Source organism: Corythoichthys intestinalis, chromosome 13 (genome assembly GCF_030265065.1).
Source record: "Corythoichthys intestinalis isolate RoL2023-P3 chromosome 13, ASM3026506v1, whole genome shotgun sequence".
NCBI classification, from domain to species: domain Eukaryota; kingdom Metazoa; phylum Chordata; class Actinopteri; order Syngnathiformes; family Syngnathidae; genus Corythoichthys; species Corythoichthys intestinalis.
This window is the reverse complement of record NC_080407.1, coordinates 46,060,196-46,078,135: the sequence shown is the minus strand read 5'-3', so window position 1 is coordinate 46,078,135 and position 17,940 is coordinate 46,060,196. Positions and strand designations below refer to the sequence as shown.

The 17,940-nt window shown below is 42.4% G+C and overlaps 2 protein-coding genes across 2 annotated transcripts; both read left to right on the top strand.

The window, feature by feature from the left end:
• The first annotated feature begins 1,023 nt into the window (after positions 1 to 1,023).
• Positions 1,024 to 8,550, top strand: mettl3 (methyltransferase like 3). Its single transcript, XM_057855062.1, has 11 exons — positions 1,024 to 1,310; positions 1,387 to 1,498; positions 1,639 to 1,829; positions 1,891 to 2,337; positions 4,751 to 4,926; positions 5,004 to 5,405; positions 5,467 to 5,505; positions 5,575 to 5,683; positions 5,741 to 5,806; positions 8,179 to 8,291; positions 8,352 to 8,550. The coding sequence occupies exons 2-11, from the start codon at positions 1,393 to 1,395 to the stop codon at positions 8,461 to 8,463; spliced, it is 1,761 nt and encodes a 586-aa protein (XP_057711045.1). The 5' UTR covers positions 1,024 to 1,310; positions 1,387 to 1,392; the 3' UTR covers positions 8,464 to 8,550.
• Positions 8,551 to 8,864: 314 nt separating this feature from the next.
• On the top strand, positions 8,865 to 17,642 carry LOC130928454 (uncharacterized). The gene is made up of 18 exons (XM_057855063.1): positions 8,865 to 9,082; positions 10,931 to 10,991; positions 11,056 to 11,112; positions 11,186 to 11,224; positions 11,299 to 11,355; positions 11,414 to 11,467; positions 12,163 to 12,222; positions 12,284 to 12,340; positions 13,370 to 13,432; positions 13,494 to 13,577; positions 13,694 to 13,774; positions 13,839 to 13,892; positions 13,966 to 13,986; positions 14,074 to 14,148; positions 14,222 to 14,261; positions 14,323 to 14,368; positions 14,512 to 14,926; positions 17,079 to 17,642. The coding sequence occupies exons 2-18, from the start codon at positions 10,932 to 10,934 to the stop codon at positions 17,559 to 17,561; spliced, it is 1,746 nt and encodes a 581-aa protein (XP_057711046.1). The 5' UTR covers positions 8,865 to 9,082; position 10,931; the 3' UTR covers positions 17,562 to 17,642.
• Positions 17,643 to 17,940: the final 298 nt, after the last annotated feature.

Here is a 17,940-nt window from a genome sequence, read left to right as displayed (position 1 = left end):
CAGTGTAATCTGCCTTGTTGAGTGTAAATGTAAAAATAAACGGCCTCGTATGCTGTTAGCTAGCTAAACCAAAACCGAAAAGACCAGGGTTACGTTAGCCAATCAGGTCTCGGGGAGACTTCCTCCTTCTGTTTGCGCTCCAATACGATTGGTCCAAAGTTGCTGTCGAGGAAGGATCAACGATTGGCGTTCAACCCGGAAATGACCGTTGCACAGGTGAACATTAAAGACGTTTTATTATGAATGCCAACATAGTAGCGTAACGTCTACCGTGGTCAATGCATTGTTTACTGAACGTGGAAATATACTTTGTTCACTCATGTTAATAAGGTGAGCAATTCGCTATACATACTGAAAAGAACTAAAACATGCCAGGGGGTGAAAACATTCAAAATATATCCCAAAATAAAACTACGAGTAATGCAGTCATTCAACTATTCACACGTTTTAAAAAAAAAAAAAATTTAAACACATTTGTGGAGGTAGCATTTCGATAACAAATTGATCGACACGAACTGTTCGTTCTGTGGAGATCATCCAGAAACAGTTCAGCACCTTGTTTAGACTTGTTCGTTTTCCAACAAATTTTGGAAAGATTTTTGTAAGTTTGTTGACAGGAATCTACATGTGGACTTCAAGCTAAAATGGGGAAAATGTAGTTTTTTTGTTTTTATTTAAAAAATCAGGAAGATATTTTATTATTAATCTACTTTTTTTGTTGAAATTCTACACAAATAGAAGTTCAAGCTGTTGCCATCTTTTTCTCACTTCCACAATGAAACGGTATGCTACATAAATCTGTTAAAATCAAAAGGAAAGCGGAAAAAAAAATTTTGTGAAAAGCTGTGACTTTTTGTGGTTTTTTTTGTGTTGCTTATAGTATTATTAGTTTTTTTTCTTTCGTTTTTTTTGTTTTATTTTCTATTTTTGTGTTTGTATAGTTCATTCTGCCGTGTTGTTAATAAAAAAAAAAGGAATTGATCGGCACAGACAAGCTACGTCACTTCTGGTCGCTGCATATTTACGTCACTTTTGGTCGCCCGCATAAAAAAGATGTGACGTAATATGCGGCGCAAAAGCCGCGAACTAAAATGCTACTCTGAGTCAGGCAACCTTTAGAAAAGGCACATTTCTGACCAGTTCTTTTTGGGAAATACCAGAGTTCTCCATCCTGTGACTTAAAGAATCTACTCTCCATCCTCGTTTTTACATTTTCAATTTTCGTTCACAATAACCGCTACTACACTACACTGAACATTGTGCACCTACGAGGCTGAATAGCGTTTGCAGCTATCACCCTTCATAGTAAGGTGAAGAAACGTTGCGTCCTTTTTTTTTGTTGGATTTATGTGTTTTTTTACGACAAAACGCGCCTTTTTGATTCAGGAAACCATGTCGGACACATGGAGCGACATCCAGGCGCATAAGAAGCAGCTGGACTCCCTGCGAGAACGGCTCCAGCGGCGGCGGAAAGAACCGTCGACACCTCTGGCAGCCGGTAAGACGCAATTCCCTCACTGACAAAACACATATTTTCCCTGGAAATTTAGTAGAAATTCATATCAAAGTAATGTAACAAGCTAAATGTGGGTGCTTGAATAGTTTGTTTAGTCTTCATTGATTACTTATGTGTGTCAGAGGTTGGCGCAAGTGCAGACGTTTCATTATCCAGAAGCGACAGCCCGGTAGCATCAGCGCCGTGTGGCACGCGGGAGGAAACTGAGAAACCTCCGGACCCCGAGCTGGAGAAAAGGATGCTGGCCTATTTGTCAGATCTGAGTCTCTCTCTTCCCAAGGACTCCCTCGCCATCACCAAAGAACTCAACGGAGTGAGTTGAGCAGAATACAACATGACTGACGCGGTCCTCATTTCTCCGGTCTCGTTCACAGTCGGAGACTGCCATCGCTCACGGATGCATACAGAGTCTCTTGCTGAAGTTCTCCGCCCAGGAACTCATCGAAGTCCGGCAGTCGGCTTTATCCTCGTCGTGTACGACTGTGGTGGTCGCGGTGGATCACACCAAACTCTGGGCTATGATCGGATCGGGCGCCGGCGCACCACGGACAGGAGTCAAGAGAAAAATAGAGGAGCAATCCCAGCACACCAGAAGTCCGGGCTTCTCGCCCTCGTCGCAAGGGGCCGCTTCACCTCCCCGACCCACCGCCGTCCCCTCTGTTCTGCCGGCGTCATCTCGGCAGATGTCGGGGCCGCCCTGCGTGTCAGGGAGCGGCGCTGACAAGAAGGGCAGAAGCGGGAAAAGCCAATCGTCTCACTTGGACATGGAAATCGAAAGCCTCCTCAACCAGCAGTCCACGAAAGAACAACAGAGCAAGAAGGTCAGACGAGACTCTCCGTATCTCCTTGTAGTCAGTTACTTCCCGATGCCCACGGCGGTCCATAGACTTCATAACCTATTGACATGAAACGGGAAACGGGCCAATTCGTATGGGGCCTATTTTCAAAAACTTCAAATATTTTCAAAACCAAAGCTGCTACCGACGTAAAACCAAAACAGGCACCTACCTTAGCCATATGTGAGTCTTCATGAGCAGCGGCATCAAAAACTTCAAAGTCGTTCCCTATTAAAATCTTGATTATTTTTTATAGAAGTATAACACAACTTTAAATGGCTATGTAATGTATGTAAAATTACACTAGATGCACAAAAATCGCCAAACTCAGAGATAATCACTTATATTTTCAGGATCAATAGCAGTATTTAACATATCACATAAGTTTTTGACCGAAATAGCAACTTCATTTTTTTTTTTCATTTTCTGCAAGTTTTCAAAAGCTGATATCACTCATTTTTAACATTAGAAACTTGGGGAAAGCATGCAGAATCAATTTTAAATAATATTTAAATAGATTATTAATAAATTCTATATACAATCACAACTTACTATAGAATACAATAGCCCTTTATTATCATTATACATTATAAACTGTTAACGAATGAGGCAAGAGGCCGCCTGATGTAAACAGAGTTTTCTGGCTAAAAATCTTGTGAATAAATTCCTAAATTCCCTAATTCTTCATAGATATTGACGTAAAACAGTCTAAATTTTTGTTTAAAAGCAAAGAAACCGTGCAGTTAGCGTTTATTTCACGTACATATGTCGAAGTACAATGCTACTCTGTTAGCGAATGAGGCTAGCGGCCGCCTGACGTAAACAGCTTTTCTGGCGAAAATTCTTATGAATAAATGCTTAAATCACTGAATTCTTTATAGATATGGACGTAAAACGGTTTCGATTCTTGGCAAAGAAACTGTGCAGTTAGTGTTTATTTTACGTATTCATGTCAAAGTGCATGCTACTCTGTTAGCGAATGAGGCTAACGGCCGCCTGACGTAAACAGAGCTTTTCTGGCGAAAATTCTTATGAATAAATGCTTAAATCACTGAATTCTTTATAGATATGGACGTAAAACGGTCTCGATTCCTGGTTAAAAGCAAAGAAACCGTGCAGTTAGCGTTTATTTTACGTATATATGTCGAAGTACAATGCTACTCTATTAGCGAATGAGGCTCGCGGCCGCCTGACGTAAATAGCTTTTCTTGCAAAAATTCTTGTGAATAAATGCTTAAATCCCTGAATTCTTTATAGATATGGACGTAAAACAGTTTCGATTCTTAGCAAAGAAACTGTGCAGTTAGCGTTTATTTTACATATATATGTCGAAGTACAATGCTACTCTGTTAGCGAATGAGGCTAGCGGCCGCCTGACGTAAGAAGAACTTTTCTGGTGAAAACTCTTGTGAATAAATGCTTAAATCCCTGAATTCTTTGTAGATATGAACGTAAAACGGCCTCGATTCTTGGTTAAAAGCAAATAAACCGTGCAGTTAGAGTTTATTTTACGTATATATGTCGAAGTACAATGCTACTCTGTTAGCGAATGAGGCTCGCGGCCGCCTGACGTAAACAGCTTTTCTTGCAAAAATTCTTGTGAATAAATGCTTAAATCCCTGAATTCTTTATAGATATGGACGTAAAACAGTTTCGATTCTTAGCAAAGAAACTGTGCAGTTAGCGTTTATTTTACATATATATGTCGAAGTACAATGCTACTCTGTTAGCGAATGAGGCTAGCGGCCGCCTGACGTAAGAAGAACTTTTCTGGTGAAAACTCTTGTGAATAAATGCTTAAATCCCTGAATTCTTTGTAGATATGAACGTAAAACGGTCTCGATTCTTGGTTAAAAGCAAAGAAACCGTGCAGTTAGTTTATTTTACGTATATATGTCGAAGTACAATGCTACTCTGTTAGCGAATGAGGCTAGCGGCCGCCTGACATAAACAGAGCTTTTCTGGTGAAAATTCTTGTGAAAAAATGCTTAAATCCCTGAATTCTTTATAAATATGGACGCAAAACAATCTCAATTCTTGGTTAAAAGCAACAACAACAAAAAAATAGGCAAGTAGCATTTATTTCGCGTAAATATTGCCAACATTGAGGCTAGTCTGTTACGAAAATTAGCTGCCTCCATGTGTAAACAAAGGAGAAAATTCCTGCGAATAAATGCTTCAATCACTGAATTCTTTGTATATAAATATAATATTTACCTTAAATCCTTAAACAAATCACACCTGAGACAATCCTTCCTGTTTGCATGCGGTACAGCTTTCGTAGTTCTTCGCCTGACTATACTAAATGAAGCTCGGCCCCCTCTGATAAGGCGTGACGCAAAGAATGACGAAGTGTCACGTCAATATGTAATGAAGTCTATGGGTGGTCTTTGCGTAGGTGAGCCGAGAAATCCTGGAGCTGCTCAACGCCAGCACGGCCAAGGAGCAATCCATCGTGGAGAAGTTCCGCTCGCGGGGCCGCGCTCAAGTACAGGAGTTTTGCGACCACGGGACCAAAGAGGAGTGCGTCCGTTCGGCCGATACGCCTCAACCCTGCACCAAGCTCCACTTCCGGTGGGTTCCGTTGTCCCGCGCTCGGCTTTCTTTGCACACTACGGGCTCTCACTTACCTCCTCTCGGTTCTCTCCCAGCCGCATCATCAACAACCACACGGACGAGAACCTGGGCGACTGTTCCTTTCTCAACACGTGTTTCCACATGGACACCTGCAAGTACGTCCACTACGAGATCGACAGTCCCCCGGAAGCCGAAGGGAGCCCGGCGGGGGTCCAGCCCGGGACGGCCGAGCTGGGGCTTTGTGGCGGGGACTCGGACAGCAACGTCGGCAAGCTCTTCCCCGCTCAGTGGATCTGCTGCGACATCCGCTACTTGGATGTTTCCGTCCTGGGCAAGTTTGCCGTGGTGATGGCCGACCCGCCCTGGGACATCCACATGGAGCTGCCTTACGGGACGTTGACTGACGACGAGATGAGGAAGCTCAACATTCCTGTTCTCCAGGATAATGGCTTCCTCTTCCTCTGGGTCACTGGCAGGTAAACGCGACCACGATTGTAAAGGTTCTCTGGCTAGGTCGCCTCAACTTTTTTCTCGCAGGGCAATGGAGTTGGGCAGGGAGTGTCTCAGTCTGTGGGGGTAAGTGGCACCGTCACCATGTCTTGTGTGGAGTCGCAAAGCGCCTGAATCAATTCCTCGCCACGTCAGCTATGAACGTGTCGATGAAATCATCTGGGTGAAGACCAACCAACTTCAGAGAATCATCCGCACAGGAAGAACGGGACATTGGCTGAACCACGGGAAGGAACACTGCCTGGTGCGTCAACATTTTTCTTCCGTTACGCATCCTTGTTCTAAACATGTCTGTCTCCAGGTGGGCGTCAAAGGTAACCCTCAGGGATTCAACAGAGGCTTGGACTGCGACGTCATCGTAGCTGAGGTAAAGAGGCGCCAGCCCCGCCGCAACGATTACTCGATTAACTTGAATAATTCGATTAGAAAAAAAGATTCTAATTAAATTTTACTGCTTCGAGTATTCTTTTACTGTAATTTTAGCACTATAAGCCGCTACTTTTTTCCCCCCATTTTGAATCCTGCAGTTTATAGTCCAGTGCGGCTTATTTGTTGATTTATTTTGCTTAATGGGTAAGACTTTATTTGACAGCGGCGTCATAAGACTGCAATAAGACCGTAATAATTATGACACGATGATGTCATTAAGTGCCAACCAGCAAATTATGTCACTAACTCCATTCATGTCCAGCTCAGATCTTTTCCGTTCAAAAGGGAGATAATTTGCCGGATGACACAAAATGACATTTGTCATAAGCATTCATTTAATGCTCATGGCAGTGTCATGTCATAATAATGATGGTCTAATGACAGTTTTATGGCACCAGTGTCAAATAAGGTGTTACCAAATTCCATAAGTAGCAATGAATGAAACAACTAGAACAGTAACTGAAGAAATAATTAGCACAGGACATGAATTTTTATGTTATTTACATCTGTAGCGCTACAATGCAAGCTAGAAGGCTTGTTGGACGAAAACAGTGTTGATGGCAGGTGGCAGCAGAGGTTGCCTGTTTCCCGCAAAACAACAGTGATGGCCAAATTGAATCTTCTTGAAGCTATGAACCACCATGAAGCTTTGAACCAATTGGCTGCAAAGCTTCATTTGGTCTTATGACAGTCTTATAGCGCCACTGTAAAATAAAGTGTGACCAAATTCCATAACTAGCAATGAATGAAACAACTAGAACAGTAAGGGAAGAAATAATTAGCACAGAACATGAATTTTGATTTATTTACATCTGTAACGCTGCAATACAAGCGAGGAGGCATTTTGGACGACAGCGGTGTTGACAGCAGGTGGCAGCAGAAGTTGACTGTCTCCCAAAAGAGAACAGTGGTGGCCAAATTGAAGCTTCTTGAAGCTATGACCAAATGAACCACCATGAAGCTTTGCAGCCAATTGGTTCAAAGCTTCATGGTGGTTCATTTGGTCTTATGACAGTTTTATGGCGCCACGGTAAAAGTGTTACCAAATTCCATAACTAGCAATGAATAAAACAACTAGAACAGTAACAGAAGAAATAATCAGCACAGAACATGAATTTTGATTTGTTATTTACATCTGTAGTGCTGCAATACATGCTAGGAGGCATGTTGGACGACAACAGTGTTGACGTTAGGTGGCAGCAGAGGTTGACGGTCTCCCAGAAGAGAAATGATTGCCAAGTTGAAGCAATGAACCACCATGAAGCTTTGCAGCCAATTGGTTCAAAGCTTCATGGTAGTTCATTTGGTCTTAAGGCAGTCTTATGGCGCCACTGAAAAATAAGAAAGTGTGACCAAATTCTATAAATAAAAATGAATGAAACAACTAGAACAGTAACTGAAGAAATAATTGGCTCAGAACATGAATTTTGATTTGTTATTTACATCTGTAGCTCTGCAATACAAGCTAGGAGGCATGTTGGATGACAACAGTGTTGACGGCAGGTGGCAGCAGAGTTTGTGTCCCACAAGAGAATCATGATGGCCAAATTGAAGCTTCTTGAAGCAGCGAAGCTTTGCAGCCAACTGGTTTAAAGCTTCATGGTGGTTCATTTGGTCGTATGACAAACTTATGATTCTGCTGTCAAATAAATTGCTACCGGATGATAGCTTTTGGTGTAAATATCTCATAATACAGTGAGGACATCTGCGGCTTATAGTCCAGTGCGGCTCATCTGTGAACAAATGCTGCTTTTGTGTCAAATTTGGTGGGTGGCGGCTTATAGTCAGGTGTGCGAAACTTACGGTAATTAAAGTGGCGTTGTAATGGTTTGTTTTAAAAGTTTTTATCGATTTGGAGCGGATACACTGCCCTCTAGTGGTGACAGTGAATATGACATGACTCATTTCACATAGCTGAATCCAGCTGCTCCCTGTTACGACCAACATAAGTTTTTGTTAGCTAATGTTTTAGTTTATTGGTATATTTTGCTGTTTTTTGTTGGAATATGTGTTTGAACCATTTGTTAAAAGCATTGTTAAAAAAAAAAAAAAAGTGAGCGTTTTGTAGCATTTAAGCTAGCGGACTTTTACTATGGAAGTTAGCCAATTGTTCTTTTGTTGTACTTAGATCCCCCCTTTTTTTTTTATACCGTTTGAGGCTCAGCTCAGGCATTTCGATTTTCTACGTTCCTTATCCGATTACTCTATTATTTGAATTAACTAGTTCATCGATTAATCGACTACTAAAATAATCGAAAGCTGCAGCCCTATCAAGAACATCACGTAGTCAGCGCGTTCCCTCCCTATCAGGTTCGATCCACCAGTCACAAACCGGACGAGATCTACGGAATGATCGAAAGACTCTCGCCAGGAACCAGGAAGATCGAGCTGTTTGGTCGACCGCACAACGTCCAACCTAACTGGTAAGCTGTGATACATCTTCACACACCATCTGTGCTACGCTAATTTCACCTTCTTGGTAGGGTCACGCTCGGTAACCAGCTTGATGGAATTCATCTCCTCGATCCAGAGGTGGTGGCCCGCTTCAAGGAACGCTACCCGGACGGCGTCATCTCCAAACCTAAGAACATGTAGAGGGCAGGGTGGGCTAGTTTTGACTTTGATAAGATGTTTTGTCTAAACTTTATGCAAGTCTGTAAGTGAATTAAAATCATGACTGTAAATGTATCCAGAGTGATCTTTAACTGTTTTTTTGTTCGTCCTTAGCCACGGTGATGCTTTGCTACATGTACTGTGTTTACTTTGTAGTAGCTAGCACAATTAAATTAGCTGTGTGTGAAGCTAACTTAAAAACTTTTCAAGTGCGTAGTTGGCGGCTTAGCCAGATAAGCCAGTGATTTCCAAACACTGTGGGAAAGGATCAAATTTCACATAATTGTTTAAAAACTAGACATATTCAGTACAAAAATCTCAGTTTTTATGCGCCAATGACTGATTAGCAACCAACCAGCACATGAGCTCGTCCCAGTTAAGCCTATTGGTGCCAGCTTGTTTGATTTTGGAGGGGGGAAAAAAGCCCAGTGATACATGTTGTCTTTGTTTGCCAAGGAATTGACCGTGAAACAGGACACTCAATGAACTTCCCTCTTTAACACGTTGCTCACCTTTTGCTAAACCGGTTTGTCGTGTTTTCTCTCCCTGCGAGAAGCGTTTTGGAGTTTACCAGTTGTGACATTTGCGGCAGTCGTCTAAGGTAAGCTGACCTTCACACAAATGATTGACTTGCTAATTTTAGCTAGTAAGTGTTGACTAGAAAGATAAAAACGTAATGGCGTTATTTCAATTGGTCTAATGCTAAACACGTACACAAACTGCCATTTCTGCCTGGGAGCAGTCACTGAATAAGGTCTCTAAAATCCCTAAATGTTCTTGAAACCTAAACACGGGTCTCAAGTTGAGCGTGGTTGTTTTGTGATTGTAATTTAATCCTACAGTGCTGGCCATAAGTATTGGCACCCCTGTAATTCTGTCAGATAATGCAGAAAATGATTGCAATTACAAATGCTTCGGTACTAATACCTTCATTTTATTTTGCTTGCAATGAAAAAAATACAAAAGGGAATGAAAAAAAAATTTTTCAATCATTATCATTTTACACAAAACTCCAAAAATGGGCCGGACAAAAGTATTGGCACACTCAGTCTAATACAGTACTTGGTAACACAACCTTTAAAATAACTGCGAACAACCGCTTCCGGTCTCCTCCAATGAGTTTCTTACAATGCTCTGCTGGAATTTTAGAACATTCTTCTTTGGTCAGCTTCTCCAGGTCACTGAGATTTGAAGGATGCCTGTTCCAAACTGCCACTTTGATCTCTCCATAGGTGTTCTATGGGATTCAGGTCTGGACTCATTGCTGGCAACTTTAGAAGTCTTCAGTGCTTTCTGTCAAACCATTTTCTAATGCTTTCTGAAGTATTTTTTTGGGTCATTGTCCTGCTGGAAGACCCATGACCTCTAAGGGAGACCCAGCTTTCTAACACTGGCCCTACATTATGCTGCAAAATTTGTTGGTAGTCTTCAGACTTCATAATGCCATGCACACTGTCAAGCAGTCCAGTGCCAGAGGCAGCAAAGCAACCCCAAAATATCAGGGAACCTCCACCATGACTGTGTTCTTTTCTTTGAAGGCCTCGTTTTTTTTCCTGTAAACACTATTTTGATGCCTTTTTCCAAAAAGCTCTACTTTTGTCTCATCTGACCAGAGAACATTCTTCCAAAACGTTTTTGCCTTTCTCAGGTAAGTTTTGACTTGCTCCAGCCTGCTTTTTTATGTCTCCGGCTCAGAAGTGTGGTCTTCCTGGGTATCCCACTATAGAGTCCCTTTTTATTCAGATGCTGACCGATATTACGGGTTGACACTGTTGTACCCTCAGACTGCAGGACAGCTTGAACTTGTGGAGGTTCTTTATCCACCATCCCCACAATCTTTCGTTCGTCAAGTTTTCTTTTCCGTACACATCTAGGGAGGTTAGCCACAGTGCCGTGGGCTTTACACCTATTAATGACACTGCGCACGGTAGACGCAGGAACATTCAGGTCTTTGGAGATGGACTTGTAGCCTTGAGATTGCCCATGCTTCCTCACAATTTTGCTTCTCAAGTCCTCAGACAGTCCTTAGGTCTTTCTTTTCTCCATGCCCAATGTGGTATAGCTACACAAGACAGCGGTTGAGTCAACTTTAATCCATTTTAACTGGCTGAAAGTGATTTAATTACTGCCACCACCTGTAATATGCCACAGGTAAGTAACAGGTGCTGTTAATTACACAAATTGCAGAGGCATCACATGATTTTTCAAAGGGTGCCAATACTTTTGTCTGGCCAATTTTTGGAGTTTTGTGTAAAATGAAAATGATTAAAAAAGAAAATTCCATTCTCTTTTGTGGTTTTTAATTGCAAGCAAAATGAATGAAGATATTACTACCAAAGCATGTGTAATTGCAATCATTTTCTGGGAGAAATTGAGCATTATCTGACAGAATTGCAGGGGTGCCAATACTAAATTATGCGTCTGTTGTTGGAACACTTGAATGTTTTAGCATGAACATGTTCGGGAAAGAAAAGGGCCCCCCGGCGCTCCCACCGAGGCCCAGCAAACAGGTAGGGATGTTTCAGGCATGGTTGGGGCGCCCCTGGAACAGGCTTTCATTCAGCCATTCAACAGGAGCCAGCGAATACCGTCACATGCAGCCTGACTGAACAGAATGCAGTCGGGAGTGAGGTTAGTGTTGACATGAAAACACTGACATGCTGGCCTGACCTCTGCGATTTTTACTGAACTGAATTACTTGCAGGGAATCAACAACGAATCCACAAGTAACCCCAAGTCCAAGGTGTGCGCAGTTTTTGTTCAGGCCAAATGAAACCAACTAAACATGAGTGATGCATTGGCATGTTTACTTTGCAGAGGACTCAAGTGATGGGCGTGATGCAGAAAGTCAACCCCTTCAAAGCTTTGTCGCAGGTAAAGCAAAATAAGTGACTTGTTTTTATCCTTTTTAATAACCCGTCCTTTCCCACAGACGCCTTCCACAGTCACTTCGAACTCGTCGGAACCTGGAACTGAATCCACGCAGGTTGGAAACGCTTAATTTCCGGACTATAAAACGCTACTTTTTTCCCCACATTTTGAATCCTGCGGCTTTTGTTGATTGATGAGGCATGTTGGACAACAACAGTGTTGACAGCAGGTGGCAGCAGAGGTTGACTGTCTCCCCCAAGGGACCACTGACGGCCAAATGAAGCTTGATGAAGCTACCAAAGTTATCAAATACTACACCTAGCAATTAATGAAATAACTGGAACAGTAACTGAAGGAATAATTAGCACACAACATGAATTTTGATTGTTATTTACATCTGTAGCGCTGCAATGCATGCTAGGAGGAATGTTGGACAACAGCAGTGTTGACTGCAGGTGGCAGCAGAGTTTGTCTCCTCCAAGGGAGCAGTGCTGGCCAAATGAAGCAATAAAGCTTTGCAGCCAACTGGTTCAAAGCTTCATAGTGGTTCATTTGGTCTTATGACATTCTTATGATGCCGCTGTCTAGGTATCCCATACTACAGTGAGGACAGCTGCGGCTTATTGTCTAGTGCGGCTTATCTATGAATAAATGCCGTTTTCGTATCAAATTTGGTGGGTGGCGGCTTATAGTCATGGTAAAATTATGACACTCTTGTCCTTGACTGAGACTAACACCTAAAAACCACAAGGTGAATGAAGCAACAATACCCTCTTGTGGTGAAATTCTTTGCTTGCTTTTACTCTACAGAATCCTAACATGCTGAAAGGAATGATTCAGAAAGTCAACCCATTTAAGTCTTCAGGACAGGTGCGACCTCCCCCAAACATGAAACTCTCCAACTGTTGACCAAAAGTGGACTCTGCTTCAGGTGGCAAAGAGGGACCTTCAGATTGAGTCTTCGGAGAAAGAACAGGATGGAAAACAAGTAAATGTTCAGAGTCTTGCTTGTAATGTGATTTACTTTAAAGTGGTATTTGCCACGTGGCAAAATGGATTTTGACATGTGGCATTTTTATTAGCCACGTGGCTAAATGGATTTAGACGTGGCTTTTTTTTTTTGGTATGTAGCAAAATGGATTTGACATAGTGGCTTTTTTTTTTTTTTTTTTTTGCCATGTGGCAAAATGGATTTTCACGTGTGAATTTTTTTTTTTGCTACGTGGCAAAATGGATTTTGAGATGTGGCATTTTTATTTTCCTAGTGTCAAAATGGATTTTGACATGTGGCATTTTTTTTTACGTTGTTGTACAATGAAAACAAACAAACAAAAATAACCGGAGGGGTTAAAGCGGGTGAAATAGGTGTAAAACACCCCAAAATATAAGTATGTACTTTCTTTTAAGAAAGTTTTAAGCATAGATTTAGGACCTGTCTATGCACACCCCCGAAGTAGTGCTGTACGATATGACGAGTAGTGTTTAAAATTGAAAATGAATTTTGACATGTGGCATTTTTTTTTTGCCACTTGGCAAAATGGATTTTGACGTGGCATTTTTTTTTTTTTTTTGCCACTTGGCAAAATGGATTTTGACATGTGGCATTTTTTTCCAACGTGGCAAAATGGATTTTGACATGTGGCATTTTTTGCCATGCACCAAAATGGATTTTGCCATGTGGCATTTTTTTTTTGCCACGTGGCATTTTTTTTTTTTTTTGGTATGTGGGAAAATGGATTTTGACATGTGGCATTTTTTTTGCCACGTGGCAAAATGGATTTTGACATGTGGCATTTTTTTGGCCACGTGGCATTTTTTTTTGGGGTATGTGACAAAATGGATTTGGCCATATAGCATATTTTTTGCCACATGGCAAAATGGAATTTGACATGAGGCATTTTTTTTTTTTTTTTTTTTTGGTATGTGACAAAATGGATTTTGCCATGTGGCATTTTTTGCCACGTGGCAAATACCACTTTTGGTTCTCACCGTCTCCCTGATTTTGTCTTCATTTTAGAACCCCGGAACAATTGTTCGTGCCATCCAGAAGGTCAACCCGTTCAAATCCTGGCAATCAAAGGTAAAGGACTACAGTCATTTGGAAAACCACCTGTTGATTTTAACGTGGTCTATTTGATTAGGACGCGCAACCTCTCCAGCCCGATGTCTCCTCTGACCGAGAAAATCCGACTGACACGAACAACCTATCCACAAAGCCGCAAGAGGTTTTCTTTGTTTTTTTAAGCTAATGAAGATAGGCCAATTGTCAAGTTCGCTCTGCTAAGCTTCATTTCCCCTCCAAGAGACCAATGTTGAGTGACTTTCGATGTCGTTCTGGCAGGCCAACACTGAGAGTTTACACGATGATGACGGCGCTGATCTGAAAAGTCGAACAAATGAAAAGCCAAAGATACGAATGAAGGTTTGATTGGCATTTAACCAATGTCACTTTTGTGCTGCTTGTAAAAACAAAAATTCTCTTTCAGACCTTTAGAATCAAAAGAATTCTTCCCGCTGCCCTCTTTGGTTCTGGTGCAAAGGTACGAGTCAACTGTATTGCTTTGTCTTCCGGGCTGCATTAATAGCTCAATTGCGTTCTGTCGGACTCCACAGGAATCTGGGACACTGCCTCAGGTAAGGACAAGAATCCCAAACTTTCTAGAAATCCTCTAGTTCTCCTTTCTGTTCTCCTGGGTTCCTGTTTTTAAACCCGTACGGTAGGAGGTGGAGGTCCAAACCCTTGAGATGGTCGACTTACCTTCGCTCCAGGAGTCAAATGACTTGGACCCTCTGGAGGTTTGAAATATTTGATTTAAACACGTGGACTCCATGGAATGGGAAAAACCCAAAGTGCTTTTTTTTTTTGCAGGATGAAGGAGGACTCCTAACTTGGTGGAGAACAGCCGACGGTACGTACAGCATGCGTGTTCCACGGCAGGCAAATATGCTCACTGTCTTCTTCTTACTAAGGCTGGAACGAGTGGAACGAGAGTGTCCTCAACCACTCATCTGAAGAGTAAGTTAACTTCTTGGCTTCCCTGCTGTTCTTTAAAGAAACAAATGCTCGCATGAGCTTGTCAGCAACTTAATTCAGGTTTGGATTGGTCCAAAGCTGAGGTAGGGAGGGTGGATTCATATTGCTCAATCTTGGGGTGTCAGGGTTGTGGAAGAAGCGGCTGACCGTGTGTTCATGGCGGCGCGGCTGTTCGTGGCTCTGTTCAACCGGCGTGGCGCCTCGCTCCAGCAGCGCATCCTGGAGCTCCTGGCGCTGGCCGACTCCGCCGACGAGTTCCACAAGAAGACGTTGTCGGCTAGCGTGGGCGGGAGCGTGGCGGGCGTGGCCGGCTCAGTTACCACCATCACTGGACTCATCCTGGCCCCGTTCACGGCCGGGACGTCCCTCATTGTGACGGCTGTGGGTATCAGCGTGGCCACGGCGGGCGGCGTGACCTCCGCCTCCGCCAACATCACCGACACGGTGCATTCTAAGACGGACCGCAAGAAAGTGGAGAAAATGATCCAGGGCTACCAGGAGGAGATGAGTGACATCAAGGACTGTCTGGAGTTCTTACAGGTAACGCTCTGAGTACCATAATTTTCAGACAAAATTCATGTTCTGTGCTAATTATCTCTTCAGTTACTGCCCCAGTTGTTTCATTACTTGCTAGTTATGGTATTTGGTAACACTTTTTGACAATGGCATCATAAGACTGTCAAAAGACCGTCATAAATATGACATGACACTATCATGGGCATTACTGAATGCTTCTGACAGATGTCATTAAGTGTCATCAGGCATACCATGTCACTAACTCCATTTATACCCAGCTCAGATATTTTACATCCATTCAAAAGTGAGATAATTTGCCAGAAAACACTAAATGACATATGTTATAAGCATTCATTAATGCTCATGACAATGTCATGTCATGATAATGATTGTCCAATCAGTCGTATGGCGCTACTGTCACATAGTGTTACTAAATACCAAAACTAGCAATAAATGAAACAACTGGAATAGTAACTGAAGAAATATATAGCATGAATTATGATTGTTATTTAAATCTGTAGCGCTGCAATGCATGCTAGGAGGCCTGTTGGACAACAACAGTGTTGACAGCAGGTGAGAGCAGAGTTTGACTGTCTCCCCCAAGGGAGCAGTGATGGCCAAATGAAGCTTATTGAAGCAATGAAGCTTTGCAGCCAATCGGTTCAAAGCTTCATGGTGGTTCATTTGGTCTTATGACAGACGTGTGGCACCTCTGTCAAATAAGGTGTTCCCAAATACCATAACTAGCAATTAATGAAACAACTGGAACAGTAACTGAAGAATTAATCAGCACAGAACATGAATTTTGATTGTCATTTTCATCTGTAGTGCTGCAATGCATGCTAGGAGGCCTGTTGGACAACAACAGTGTTGACAGCAGGTGGGATCAGAGTTTGACTGTCTCCCCCAAGGGAGCAGTGATCGCCAAATGAAGCTTATCGAAGAAATGAAGTTTTGCAGCCAATTGGTTCAAAGCTTCATGGTGGTTCATTTGGTATTATGACAGTCTAATGGCGCCTCTGTCAAATAACGTGTTCCCAAACAAATGAAACAACTGGAACAGTAACTGAAGAAATAATCAGCACAGAACATGAATTTTGATTGTCATTTTCATCTGTAGCGCTGCAATGCATGCTAGGAGGCGTGTTGGGCAACAACAGTCTTGACAGCAGGGGGAAGCAGAGTTTGACAGTCTCCCCTAAGGGAGCAGTGATGGCCAAATGAAGCTTCTTGAAGCAATAAATCTTTGCAGCCAATATATTCAAAGCTTCATGGTGGTTCATTTGGTCTTATGACAGTAGTATGGCTCCACTGTCAAATAACATGTTCTTAAATACCATAACTGTCAATTAATGAAATGACCAGAACAGTTACTGAAGAAATAATTAGCATATAGCCTGAATTTTGATTGTTATTTACATCTGTAGCGCTAAAATGCATGCTAGGAGGCATGTTGGACAAAAACAGTGTTTACAGCAGGAGGCAGCAGAGTTTGTCTCCTCCAAGGGAGCAGTGATGGCCAAATGAAACTTCTTGAAGCAATGAAGCTTTGAAGCCAATGAGTTCGAAGCTTCATGGTGGATCATTTGGTCTTATGACAGTCTTATGGCGCCACTGTGAAATAAAAGTTGATACCAAAACTAGCAATCAGTGAAACAACTGGAACAGTAACTGAAGAAATATTTAGCATATAACATGAATTTTGGTTGATATTTACATCTGTAGCGCTGCAATGCATGCTAGAAGGCATGTTGATGACAATAGTGTTGACAGCAGGTGGGAGTAGAGTTTGACTGTCGGAGCATTGATGGCCAAATGAAGCTTCTTGAAACAATGAAGCTTTGCAGCCATTTGGTTCAAAGCTTCATGGGGGTTCATTTGGTCTTATGACAGTCGTATGATGCCGCTGTCAAATAAAGTGTTACCGGTTAATATTTTTTGGTGTAAATATCCCATAATATGGTGAGGACAGTTGCGGTTTATAGTCCAGTGTGGCTTATCTATGAAGGAATGCTGTTTTCGTGTTAAATTTGGTGGGTGGCGGCTAATAGTCAGGTGCGCCTTATAGTCCGAAATTTACAGTAGTTGGATATGGTGGTAATGCTCAAAGGGAGCTTTCTATATTTACTGGTGTCAGAAGTTGGTTAGCTCCACACTATGCTTTCTTCGCCGCCAGGAAGGGATGGAGACTCTGGAGGAGTGGAACTTTGAGCGCTACACTAAGAGTATCTCCCAGAAGTATTTGAACCAGAACATCAAACATGTCATGAAGGAGGGCGGGCGGGCTGGTAAGGCTCTGGTGGTCAACGCGGAGAGCCTTGTTAGCACCGTGCAGATTCTGAGCGTTGCGGGCGGCGCCGCCAAAGCCGTCCAGGTCATGAGCGTCACCACAGGAGTCATGTCCGGACTCTTCCTTGCGCTCGACCTCTTCTTCTTGGCCAAGGACTCGAGGGAGTTGAAGAAGGGCGCCAAAACGGAATTTGCCGCTAAGATCCGAGAGGTTTGCAAGGACCTGCAGGACGGGCTCCTGGAGCTCAACCGCATCAAGGAAGACCTGCAAAAGACCATGGACGGCATCCAGGTAGAGGAAGACTATGAGGACGATGACGACCAGACCCTGAAGGTGGAGCTAAAGAAACTTGTTGAGCTGGAAGAGTGAAGAAAACTATTTGTACCTTTTAAAATCCTTTGCTTTCAATAAAAATGTCACATTTCTGATGTCCCCACTTGTCATGTTCTGATCAAGCCTGCTGCTCTCTTATAAGTTGTTTTCATCAGCAATAGAACAAACACAATAGAAGACACACACACCATCAAGTCAGTTTAATCTCCAAAGCTTGTTGTCTTTGATTTTATTATTCTTGGGGCAATGAATGGACGGCTAGTGTATACAACCCCTAGCAAAAAGTATGGAATTGCCAGTCTCGGACAAGCACTCACTCATATCATGTACAACAAACTCTGGTAAAAAGCTTGAAAAAAATAATTTGTTTAAAGGTGATACTCTTTACCATTAGAAACACTAAAATAAATTAATA

Excerpts from the sequence above, each read along its gene's own strand:
- mettl3 (XM_057855062.1), top strand. The coding sequence starts at position 1,393 with ATGTCGGACACATGGAGCGACATCCAGGCGCATAAGAAGCAGCTGGAC. Across the intron at positions 1,499-1,638 it reads GTCGACACCTCTGGCAGCCG|AGGTTGGCGCAAGTGCAGAC; the intron begins GTAAGACGCAAT and ends TATGTGTGTCAG. Across the intron at positions 5,406-5,466 it reads TTCCTCTGGGTCACTGGCAG|GGCAATGGAGTTGGGCAGGG; the intron begins GTAAACGCGACC and ends TTTTTCTCGCAG.
- LOC130928454 (XM_057855063.1), top strand. The coding sequence starts at position 10,932 with ATGAACATGTTCGGGAAAGAAAAGGGCCCCCCGGCGCTCCCACCGAGG. Across the intron at positions 12,223-12,283 it reads CATTTAAGTCTTCAGGACAG|GTGGCAAAGAGGGACCTTCA; the intron begins GTGCGACCTCCC and ends ACTCTGCTTCAG. Across the intron at positions 13,775-13,838 it reads AGCCAAAGATACGAATGAAG|ACCTTTAGAATCAAAAGAAT; the intron begins GTTTGATTGGCA and ends ATTCTCTTTCAG.